At 44.0% G+C, this 11,943-nt stretch overlaps 1 protein-coding gene across 1 annotated transcript in view; it reads left to right on the forward strand.

Moving 5' to 3' along the window:
* GNA12 (guanine nucleotide binding protein (G protein) alpha 12) overlaps positions 1–7,395 on the forward strand; it is a gene marked incomplete at its 5' end in the record, with an annotated part of 43,987 nt that extends 36,592 nt beyond the window's left edge. Inside the window, one exon of the mRNA XM_014946191.1 lies at positions 67–7,395. Within this exon, the coding sequence (XP_014801677.1) occupies positions 67–636 (570 nt within the window). The remainder of the gene's footprint in view (positions 1–66) is intronic.
* Between the last annotated feature and the right edge of the window lie 4,548 nt (positions 7,396–11,943).

Genomic DNA, 11,943 nt, shown 5'->3' on the forward strand with positions numbered 1-11,943 from the left:
AATATTCTGACATTAGCCAGCAGTTTTGAAGGACTCTTTTTGACTCTTTTCTCTTTTCTTTTCCAGAATTATTTCCCCAGCAAACAAGATATTTTGCTGGCTAGAAAAGCCACCAAGGGGATAGTAGAGCATGATTTCATCATTAAAAAAATACCCTTCAAGATGGTGGATGTAGGTGGACAGAGATCTCAGCGTCAAAAGTGGTTCCAGTGCTTTGATGGAATAACTTCAATTTTGTTCATGGTCTCCTCCAGCGAATACGATCAGGTTCTCATGGAAGACAGGCGCACAAACAGACTTGTGGAGTCCATGAATATCTTTGAGACAATAGTCAATAACAAGCTTTTCTTTAACGTTTCTATTATCCTATTCCTCAACAAGATGGATCTTCTTGTAGAGAAGGTAAAGACTGTCAGCATTAAGAAGTATTTCTCGGACTTCAAAGGCGACCCTCACAGGCTAGAAGATGTTCAACGTTACCTGGTGCAGTGCTTTGACAGAAAGAGGAGGAACCGGAGTAAGCCACTCTTCCATCACTTCACCACTGCCATAGACACTGAAAACATCCGCTTCGTGTTTCACGCTGTGAAGGACACCATCCTTCAAGAGAACCTGAAGGATATTATGTTGCAGTGAAGGAGAGCAACCCGCCTTCTGTTAAAATTTGCTGGAGGGTTAGATCAAAGTTGGTTTTTTTTTTTTTAATCCTTTCTTTATGGCCCTTGCATGTGGTGTAGGACCCATGCTAATTACATGGCTCAGGAATGCTGTAAACTAGCCAGTCCAAACAGAGGAGCTATAGGCCGAAGGAGTCAAGAGTTGATGTTAGCTACTGAATCATTTGGACTAGAAACACTACTGAAACATGGCCGTTGTAGGTTCTGTACCTAGTTTGGAATGCTGAATAACACAATCACCTTCTGCCGCCTTAGAAAAAAAGAAATCTCTGACAAACCATGTATGGAAGACGCGTTGTTTTAAATGAATATGCTTATTTTTCAAAGGCACTAGTCATACAAACTGCCTTTTTTTTTTTTTTTTTGTAGCTAGGAGGTGCTGAATCGATCAAACTAAACGTAATGAGATTGGCAGCTGTATTGGAGAACGTTAATGGAAGTTGTGTTCTTAAGCCTTAGGAGTATAACCAGATCTGGTGTGCGTGTTCAGCTTTGCCAAGGGTCTGGAATCCACTTATCACAGGTCTTGTCTGAAGGTTTTGCATGAGTCTCCTGAGGCAAAAGTCAAAAACTGTAAAAAGAAACCCATGTTGGAGTAAATTGGATGGGAAGTTAAGGCCTTGCTGATGTGGAGAAGGGTTTATTTTGCACTAGATGTGAAGGGTATTACATCATGGGGGAAAACTGATTTCCTTGGTGAAGCAGCCTGTGCTAGAGCACCCAACAGTGTGTCTGCACCGGGGGGGGCTCGAGAAAGATGTACTTTGTGGAAATCCAGTGCTGTTCTCTCACCCGCAGCTGGCAATATTTGTGGAGGTTCAGTATCTCACGTGAGAGGGCTTTTATCTATATTCAAAAGTTTGAAAGCTGATTAAATTCTTAAGCAAAGGTTTTGGTAGTACAGCAGCTGCTTGATTAGTTCCCAAGAGCTGACCTTATAGGAAGAGTGAACACCCTAGAGATCCCAGTTTTACAGCTGCACTGATTTATTTAGACAGCAAGACCTTGCTGTAAAATTAGCCTTTAATTTGTGTCTTAATGGGATCTTTAGCCTAGACTAATGCACGTGTAATTCTGAGTGCAGTCAAGTTTGGAGTTGCCCATTTGGGGCGATTGGTTTTTGTGTAAAATAGCAAGAGGCTGTGAACAATGTTGATATGAACTGTTAATTACCTAGTGCTCTGTCTGCTTAACGAACCATCAGGTGCCTTTTTTGTGTACAGACATATCGGATCTTTTCTATTACACTGGGGTACGTGGACAAACCGAAGATCTGCCTTTTGTATCAACATTGTAGTGTTATCCTTTAGGTAATTCTCAAACGTAGTTTACTGTGCAATTTTTTGCCATAGTTTTTATCCAAGAATAAAACCTGAAGGGCTGTTTGTACCCGTAAAAAGTCAGCAGATTCCCTGGAGTTCTTATCCCCTTTGAGCCCGTAATGGTATGTCAAAACAAGCAACGTTTTACTTCAGCTGGTAAGCCCATGGGAAATGTGGTCAAAAAAAGGCCTGTTCCGTTGTCCTTTCATGTTAATTTGGATAAAATCTGGAATCTTTCTTCCCCTCTGAAGCTTGCAGATGTTCCTATCAGTATTTTTGTGTTGTTTCCTAATGTAGCAGTCCCTTGGCTTTCTTTGTGCAGGCTTCAGGGTGGAAAAGATGCAGCCATTTCAGCGCTCTGTGTCAAGGGAAGGAGCAACTGAGGAGTTAGTTGCAGATGGGAAAACCAAACTTAAATTTGAGAACTTAAACAGGAATTAGCTTCCTTGTAACGAGTCTTATTTTGCGTCAGGACCAACTCTGTCTTTTAAATATTTATTCATTTTTAACCTTGAGGGGGGTGAAAAATGTTACGTGACTATAATATTCAGATGGGGGGGAAACTCTTAAGATTATTACATTTGAAAAGGTAAATGTTTGAAGAGAGAGTGATGCAAACAAGTTTACTCATCACACAAGGTTCGTATCTCAAAGGCAGCCCATTTGTTTGCCTGAACACTAAAACTTTTTCTCAAAGCTTTTCAGAGATTCTGGGAGCTCTTGGTTGTGATTTCCACTTCCCAGGCACTGGGAAAGGGGAGGCAGTTGTGGGCTGACCTGACTTCTTGGTTGACTTTTTATTTTCTAGTGTGCTGTGAGCTTTATTCTTTCACTACATTTTCTAGATGGGTTAATATTATGCTTGTTTTCTCAAGTGAGTTAAACATTCCCTTTCAACTGTATTTTTTCTCAAGAATTACCTCAGTAATTTTATGCCTGAATCTACTGTAGTTTTTACCTGAGAGACAAAGCATGGAATTTCCTGTTCTGTTTTTCTCTTCATGCTCATCCATGGGTTTGTATCCTTAGTCACCTTACGGATTTAAAACTCTGAACAGAGCTCATAACACGACATATATTTTAAGTAACTTAATCTGCACACGGAAAAGAATCAGCAGGAGGTATCTCATTGAGCTCTCAAGCTTGCTAGTGGTTTTTTTTTTGTATGATAGGGCAGTTTTGCACACTAAATCAGAGTTCTAGGGAACCGGTTGGATCACCTCAGGCCCATTATTGCCTTTTTTCTGTCCATAAAGTGGGCCTGAGTGTGATGCTGTAGCCTGCGGATGGAAGTCAGTGGGTTGGCTCTGTTCTGTTGAACTTCCATGGTGACGGTTCACACCAGGAACCCAAGATCAGGAAACTCTACTTGCAAAAGTCAAGCACTTCTTAAGTTTGCAAAGGATCTGGCCCACGAGGGAAAAGGACTGGTTTGTTTGTTTGTTTTTTAAAAGTGGCAGATAAACTTCTTCCTCTGCAAAATACACTCTGCTTCTTGCTACAACTGAGGTTTGGGTTTGGTTTTTTTTTTTTTTCCCAAGGTAGGTTGTAGTAAAATAAAGCCAGAAAATCACGTTATGGTAAATCAGTTAATTAGTAAAGAAGAGCTTAGGTAGCTTAGGTCGTACAAACATCTCGGGATAGGCTGGGCCGTTGCTTAGTCCTTTCACAAGAAACAAATAAAAAACTTTATTTTAAGTGACATCCTGGAGAACTTTGCAGGTAAACACAGCTGGAGAGAACATCTTTTTTTGTTAACTTTATAGGGTTATTGTTCATTTGGCTAGTCAGGAAATGGGTCACAGGCAGGATGATAATCAGATGGAGACCTTGAACAACTTTTTTTTTTTTATTTAAAGAAAAAAAGCAGCCTTTTGCTGTCCCTCCTCTGACACCCGCAGGTCAGTGACCAGAGAGGGGCTGTTGCAGATGGGATGTCTCTCACAAGGACAAAGAGAGGAAGTGCTTGCAGCATGTGCTTGCAGGAGAGACTGACGTCATCTTGCAGTTTAAGTTGAAAAACTAACTAAATGGGAGTCATTTATCAAACACTGCTTTGTGTTTGTTGTCCTCCAAAGACGCTTTAAGCTGTTAGAGTGTGTCAGTCAGTGCCTTTCCTTCTGATTGCGGTGCTGTCATTCTCCAAACACTGCTTAGGTGGCATTACGAGGTGACACAGTGAATTGGAATTAAAAAGGAAGAACAGTTTTCTGTAAGTGGCATATTTAATAGGCAGTTGTCACTTTGAAGCGATTAAATAGTTGTTAATGTTAAAAATGAATTAATATCCATTCTGGAAGGGAAATTACCGGCTGCTCAACTATACACTACAATTCAAAGATGCTTCCAGTTTGACACAAAGAATTGATCTTATTTTTTAATATGAAATAATAGATTCTTTGGCTTATTAACTTGATAATATGTTCAGTTTATTAAAATACTGCTGTGTAAAACCTAGAACTAGGCACGTTACAAGCATGAAGAAGCTCTTGAAGATGACCGTTTGTAGGCTTTCTGAGCCAGCTAAAGCCTGAACCTCGGCCAAGCAGATGGTGGAGAAACTACTGGCAAAAAACCTGTAGTGAAATGGAGCAGGAAGAGCTCCTCTGTGTGTGGCACTGCAGAGAAAAATGTAATTCCACCAGGATGGCTAAAGTAGGTTTTGGTATGAAAAGGGGTGCATTTGAGAAGTGTGTCCTATCCTGCCTGTGTGTCGTCTCCCCCATGGTATTCACCAGTCCTGGTTACTGTGATCTGCAAAGAATTGTAGCATTAGATAAATTAAAACAATAGACATGGAGCCACTGGAGAAACGTAGCAGCTTTCTTTAGTGACAGACAACTACCTTCCAGAAATTATCATTTTAGAAAACAAGCCCTTTGCTGCCTTTAGCTGTGGATAGTAACTTCATGTTTTGGAGTCTTTTCTATGTGCCTCTTTAGTTATTCTGGAAGAAAAAAAAAAGCATTCTGCTGTGTGGAATGACAGGATTTTTGGTAGAAGGCCCTTCTGATTTTCAGGCAGTGAGTTTTGACACCTGATGTAGCTTTGTGTGTGTCATCACGTTTTCAGGAGTACTTGTTGGGTTGGTAGTTGGATGCATGTCCAACTTGAGACTCAAACACAAGATGCAAGAACACCTTTGTACAACGGCAGCTTCTCCTGTAAAGCCAAACCCTCCTCTCTCACCATGAGAACAGTATTGATTCCTGTCAGTTTAGCAGCACCCTCTTTTCTGTATCCTTTTTCTAGTATGAAATCACATGGTGTAGTCAGGGGTTTTTCTTCATGTAGCACTGCCAACTCTTTACCTCAGTACACTCTTTATTAATTCTGTTACATGGGAAGTTTCAGTAGCAACCGTAACACATCTGTGCCTGCTCTTTCTGTGGGGTTTTAACAGATTTTTAGGGAGCATCCCTTGTGGGAGGGGAGGACTGGTGTGGTCTGGGCCAGGCTCGGGCTGAGTTAATACTGACTCCACGCGCTTCTAGCTGAGGGCTGTCTAACCTAGTGAGGAAGTACTTGGCAAGACAAGAAAAGACCTAGTGCTTTTTAAGATTGCCTGTTTTGTAATTAGCTGGGGTGATCTCTGCTTTGTGCTGTGAGGTGGGCACTTCTTTGTTTTAACACTAATCTTTTTTTACATAGATGGAAATGAGTAAAGCCAGGCTCTTTGGAGCTGAAGCTGCCGCTCTGCTGACCCGGCGATGCTCTCTCTTGGCGGTTGGGCAGTTCAGCTTGATCCTTAATGTTTTTATCTTTCTAATGGCATTTGGAAAGCGGTGTTGAAGTTTGTCTATGTGTCGATATGCTTGTTTTTCTTATTGGGTGGGGAGTGTGGAGGTACTAGAGTGTCAGTGCTGGTGGTTCTGTGCCTGGCTTGATGAACTGTATCACAACCTGGCTCTTGGCGTGTGCCCCAAGGCCGTATCTTCTGTCCAATGTGAAAATATTCACAGTTGGAAAGGGGAAAAAAGAGCAGCACTGACTTCCAAAGTGGGTGTTCTGGTAAAAAAAAAAAAAGCCAAAGTATGTTGGAAGGGAGCAAGAGAGGGGAGCTATTTTCTAAACTGATCCCAAAAGCTGCTGGTGCTTGAAGACTGGCTGCATTGAAGCAAAATGCCATTTGCATTGACCCCAGAAGCTTTGAGTGACTCCAGAGAGCCACTTTGGTGGCACTTTGGTTTTGGGTGACCAGCAGTGGGCTGGCCAGGCTGGCCCTGCTGCAGCTGCACACCCTCCCACTGTAAATCCCTCTTCATCTCTTCATAACCGAGGGCTAAAACTCAATTCTGACTAAAACAGGTTATGCAGATCTCTGGCCAGACAATGCATCTTACTCCTTTCTAACTCCCACATACTCTTTCTTCAAGATACCAGGGCACGAGAAGAATTTCAGGGATGAGACTATTCCCATTATTTGAATAAAAAATACAACTGATGGAGAACAAAATTTTTGGACCCAAAAAAGAGCATCTTATGTGGGAAGTAATAGATAATTTTTTTAATAGGGCTGCTTGTCTGCTAATACTTCCTGACAATCTCTCGTGCTGGGCTTGTGTGCAGGGGGTTGGGCACAAAAGCTGGGAGAAGGTGGCAGGGAGAAGGGGGATGTGGAAGAGAAATGATCCTTTTGGTAGTTCCCAAGACTTGGGAAGCGTGCTGGGGGGGCCTGGGTTTGAAAATGTGTGTCCAAACTCCCATTTGCATCAAAGCCATTAACTGTCTTTAGGATAATGAGCGGTTTTCCAGTGAACAGGGTTCGTTAGCTGGAAGGTGTGAGGAGCTTCAATTGATGATAAATGTTAAAGGGTATTTCTGGAGACTCCACTTAACGAAATGGCTAGTATTTATTGCTCTTGTGACGAGTTGTCTTGTTTATGGAATCAATATGTATGAAAGCAAACTGACAAAACACAAAGTTATCTTGTGACACAATCATGTAGCTAGGAAGCCAATTAATGTTATCTTTTATTCTGCAATTTACTTGCTCTCTGGTGCCTATGCATTGTAACACACATACTATGCAATATCAGTCTGTTTTTCTAAACCAATTCACTGCATTGGGCGAGAAAGGCCTGAGTTTAGCCTTAATTTTCTAACAATTCACAGGAAAGTACTTTAAAAACAGTGACAAACTAAAAGAAGGTGAAAAATGCATAAAGTAAAAGCACAGTTCCAGACTGCTCACATAAGTGTCTTTCTAGCACCAAAACAGCATCCACAATAGAAGCAGCTACTTGCTGTAATAGTTTCAATTTATGAAAACTGTGTACTAGATAAAATTATATTGTGATGTGTAAAAAGTGTATTTTATAGCTTTGGTGACTTAGTTTACTGTTTTGTATATATGAATTTTATAAATCTATTAAAACTTGACTTGTTATACTGTTCTTCATGAGTTTTATCTTTCAGCAAAGTCCAGAGTGACCTTTTTTTTTTTTTTTGCTTCATTCAAAGATTTCCTGCAGGAGAGATGTGTTTTGAATAAATCCCAGCATGAAGTGAGTGAAACTACAGCTGCCAGGCATAAAATCTTGTTCTGTAAATCTTCACTTATCTCCCACCTCCCCAGGTCTGGTCTGAGTCGTTCTTCCTGAGCGTGTCCAGGAATTGAAGGCTGGTGAAACATTAACCTACGTAAAACTTCCAGCTCCTGCCTCTGGAGCTGGCGTAGGCACTGGAACTGATGGGAAGTGGAAGGGGAGACACAGCTAGAGTTTGTGGTGTGTATTTTAAGCTCAGGGAGAGAGAAAATCATTAAGCCTGTCGAGTCGTTAACACCTGTTAGAGATTCCTCTTCTGCTCTGTAGGGTCTGCTAACAGCCACAGGAAGGGCAGAACCAGTGACCTTTGGAGAGCCATCCCTGTCCCTGTCTTACTGCACTGCCCTCCTGGCATCAGCTAATTCTGCCAAACCTGAGCTCCAGTTCTTAGGAATGTGGTTAACCTTTCCTCGCCCACACTTGGAAAGGTCACATCTGGCAGATTTTTGTGGCAAGTCTTAATTGTTTCTTGGGTGAACTGTTAATGTCTAATCGATGATGTTGTCAGGTACACAAGTTGAGATTTTTACTCATCATGGGAAATGTTACTTCCTCAGCCACATCACGCTGTTGGGAATGGTAAGTCATCCATTCCTCTCCCTGGAGATTCCCAGGTGTGGTCACCTACCTTCTCATCTGAGAAGCTCTCGGCACCAGCTCCGGGTGATCTCTCTGCTCAGCTCTGGGAATGTAAATTGGCCCTTTTCTGAGCCAAAATATATTCCTGTGAGTTACAGCCCTGCAGGATAGGACATAAAATGAGTTTAGTGGGTTCCTCACCAGAGCAAGATCGAGCTCTTCCTGGCAATATCAGCTGGAACACGCTGGTGTTGGGGCAGGGGCCGTGCTGGGCTGGGGAGATGTTTGACCAAGAGACAGGGAAATGGGTGGTTTGGAGTTGTCACTTTGGTCTGCTCCAAAGCTGGTTGGGGTTTAGTTGGTCTGGTTTGATGGAGTTTCTCTGTCTGAATTGGTGAATTTCCAAAGCTGTAACCAAAATAAAAGCATTGTCACTAGAGTGTGCCCACCCAGTGACCCTGCACCCGTTCCCCTGGGATTTAAACTTTTATTTGGAATGCACAGTGGGAGGCTTGGATCGGGGTATCTTAGTGACAATATTAATATCCCTGCGTTTCAATCTGTCCCACTTCATACAGCAAAGATGTCCCTGGTGTAATTCAGCTGCACAGACCTTGTCACATAGGAACGGAGGCTGAAGCATCGCTCCTGCAGGTGAGTTTGTCTGTCTGGGGCTGATAAATGCTGGGCCAAAAACTCAATATGTAAACTTTGAATTCACCTCCCCAGATCAGCAGGTCTACCTGTTACCAGGGTCTCTCTTTTGCAGTTGGAATAATCCAACACTCTAAAGATAAAAGGGAAAATGCAGTTATTTCCCCAGGGAGGAGCTTCTCTCAAATGCAAAGCAGGCAGGGCTTTATAGGTTTGGATTTTTGCTAAAGTGTACAAGGCATCAGGTTTGGGGTGGGTATAGTAATATTTCAGTATTCGTTATGGCTCTTTGAGAAGAGAAATTAAATCCCTGTGGTTTCCAGCTCCAGCCTGGGATCTCGTTATCCTCTACAGACCCGGGAGGGAGTTTATTCAGTTACTAACAAGTATTACCATATTTCTGGGTACTCTCCCCAAAACCAACCGGCATCTTGAGAAGCTGCATGGTGTTAAGGGAGGAAGAGTTATTAGGAAGAGTGTTCAGGAATTTTTACCAACAAAAAAAATAGCTTTCCTGTAAAGCCTCAATTTTGCACAGCAGAAAGAGACTTTCAAGTTCCCTTTTTAGGGGAGGGAGGTGGTCCATCCACTGTTAAATCAGAAAGTGCTGGCTGCTGCTAGTGAAATGTCTACAGAAGATGCTGGTTTCTCCTTTCCCACCTTTGCAAGCTGTTGTTGGCAATTTCACCCCGAACTAGACCCTAAAGACTATGGGGGGTAGTTGTTTTGGGGTTTTTTTATTATTTTTCTTAGACAGTTGTGTTGTACCCCCAGTCCATTCAGTTACGGCAGCTTCTTGTTTTAAGAGCAGGAGTGGAATGTTCTGCCTGTTTATTCTTGGGAGAGGATATTTGTCTTTATGAGCTCGTAAAGCTATTAAAAGACTGTGTTTTCTGTTCAGGATTATAGGCTTTCGAAGTTGCTTCAAAAGAAGTATCTCTGAGCTTGGGGCAGGAAGGGTAGGATGGGATGGACATCCCATCCCTTCTCTGCCTGTCTTCCTGCAGAAGGCTCACCAATCTGCCTCTCAAGTGCTGAATAGTGAATACCCAGGTTCTCCTGCCCACTACGTGGTGAAACTCTGTTCCTGAACCATTTGTAACCAGCTCTGATCTTGGCTGCTGAGTTGCAAGTAGCTTCTGGGTGTGCATTTTGGATACGGAGTACCCCCCTCCTTCTTGCTGATGGATGATCTGCTGCTTGACCTTCTAAAATGACTCCTAAGTATCTCCTCTGTATTTCTGGTCCACAGCTTACTCAGCAGGTTACTGGCTGCAAGTTCTGCTGCTGTTCCCACACCCTTCCAAGTGTTTTCCTGGGAACCTGCTTTGATGGTGTGACTGCTGCCTAAAATGCAGGAAATCTTATTTAGGGGCTCACCTTCCATTTGTTTTACTTCCAATTCCTGTGTCAGGTGTTTTCTGCCCCTCTACAACTCTGGTACATGCAGAGAAGAATAGGAATTACGCCTGTGTGCCTTAGTCCTGCTTAGAACTTTGATTTTCTGTGTAACTTTGGCCAGTCATTTTCTTCCTCCCTGCCCCAGGCTGCCTCCAGTCCTCTCTCAGATCGGTGTGGAGCGTGTAAAGTCAGTGCAAAGTTCCACTTCCAGGCCCTGGGAACAAAATGTTGTGCGGTGCCGTAACATCCAGCAGCAGCTCTGGAAAGCTCTGATGGGAAGAGAAGCCACCTCCACGGGAATGTCTTTGCCTGAGCAAAAACTTGCACCCTAATAGTGCGAGGACCTTCTCCCCTCCAGCCCTGTGAGGACTTCAAGGTGTGTTCAGCCACTTTCTGCCTTTCCCTGCTGAGCTGCCCACGCAGCAGGTGAAGCTCTGAGCTGCTGTGCTCATTTATTTCTCACCTGGAGCACTTCTGGACAAGCTGAGCTGGGAAACGGTGGTTCTATCAGTGACAGTGTCAAAAATAGCTATTATTGCTAAGCAGGAGCTCTTGAGCAGAAACCTGTGCTTTCACAGCAGAGCTAACCTGAGTCCGTATGCCCAGTGCCACCTAGGGCCACCCATCTGTGACTTCAAATTCTTCCTGTGCCACCCTTTCTCTCTGTTGCCTTTGGACCCCGTCACGATAAAAAGCTGCCTCTTTCCCCGAGGTGATGCTGTCATCCCGAAATTATGGCATCTTTCTGGGAAGTTTCAGCAGTTCAGCCCCATGATTGAGCAGCAACCGCGGCCGAGCAAAGAGCCATCTCCCTCGCTTAAAATAGTAAACTCCGTTAAGGCAACAACTGAGCAAGCAACAGGGGCAGAGCGTGGATTTGTAATTCGAGCAGGGTTTGTTTGGAGAATCACTGCTGCTGGGAAGGATGCGTTGGATGAGAAGCCCATGGCCTTTGTGGTTGCCAGGAGAGGGCGGCAGCAGCGGCTCCATCGCGCCTGCGCCGGGTCCAGGCACCCAGCCTGGAAAAAATGTTTCCAGGAATTGCCGTCATCGGTCCCCAAAGCCAGAACTGCCTCTCTCTGCCGGCATGAATCACGCGGATGTGAAGTCGCTCATGTTTCCGGAATCCAGTTGCATTTATTATGAGATCATCTTTTTCTGCTCACCTGCAGGAGTGAACCTCCAGCTTTTTCTGAACGTCTTCCACCGATCCTCTTCCCTTCCCGCTCCAAAAAAAAATGCACTGGGGGGGTTTGAGACCCTCGAAGGGCATGGGGCGAATGAGCAGGAAAATCAAAGCTATTTGCTCCTCTGAGGGAAGCATCCTCTCTCCTCCCATTTCAGCTGGACCCAGTCCTACCTGCTGATGGTTTTGGGTGGGAGAAGTCTGCAGCGTGGCCAGGCTGCCCTGAGCTGCAGAGTTGTTGGTGCTGAGGGAGCTGGGGATGGAGAGAGGGTCAGCCTTCCCCCAGCGTGCTGCTCTGACGGAGCTCAGAAACCCCTCATCCTCTGCAGCTCCATCTATAAATAGCTGGAGGAGAACAGCACACCCCAGTGCTGGGAAGGCAGCTCCTGGGGCCAGCACAGCACCCACTCCCTGGGTGACTTACGGAGCGGGGAAGAGGGAAAGGGCCAGGGCATTAACCTCTCCAGGCAGAGAGAGAGGAATGCGTGGGTAGTTCCCGCTTTTAAGTTAATAATCAATGAGTGAGTGAATATTTTGAAAGGGTTTCTCTCCTGTGCCAGTCTCTGGAGGATGTG

The sequence above is a fragment of the Calidris pugnax genome, unplaced genomic scaffold, assembly GCF_001431845.1.
Source record: "Calidris pugnax isolate Ruff unplaced genomic scaffold, ASM143184v1 scaffold123, whole genome shotgun sequence".
NCBI classification, from domain to species: domain Eukaryota; kingdom Metazoa; phylum Chordata; class Aves; order Charadriiformes; family Scolopacidae; genus Calidris; species Calidris pugnax.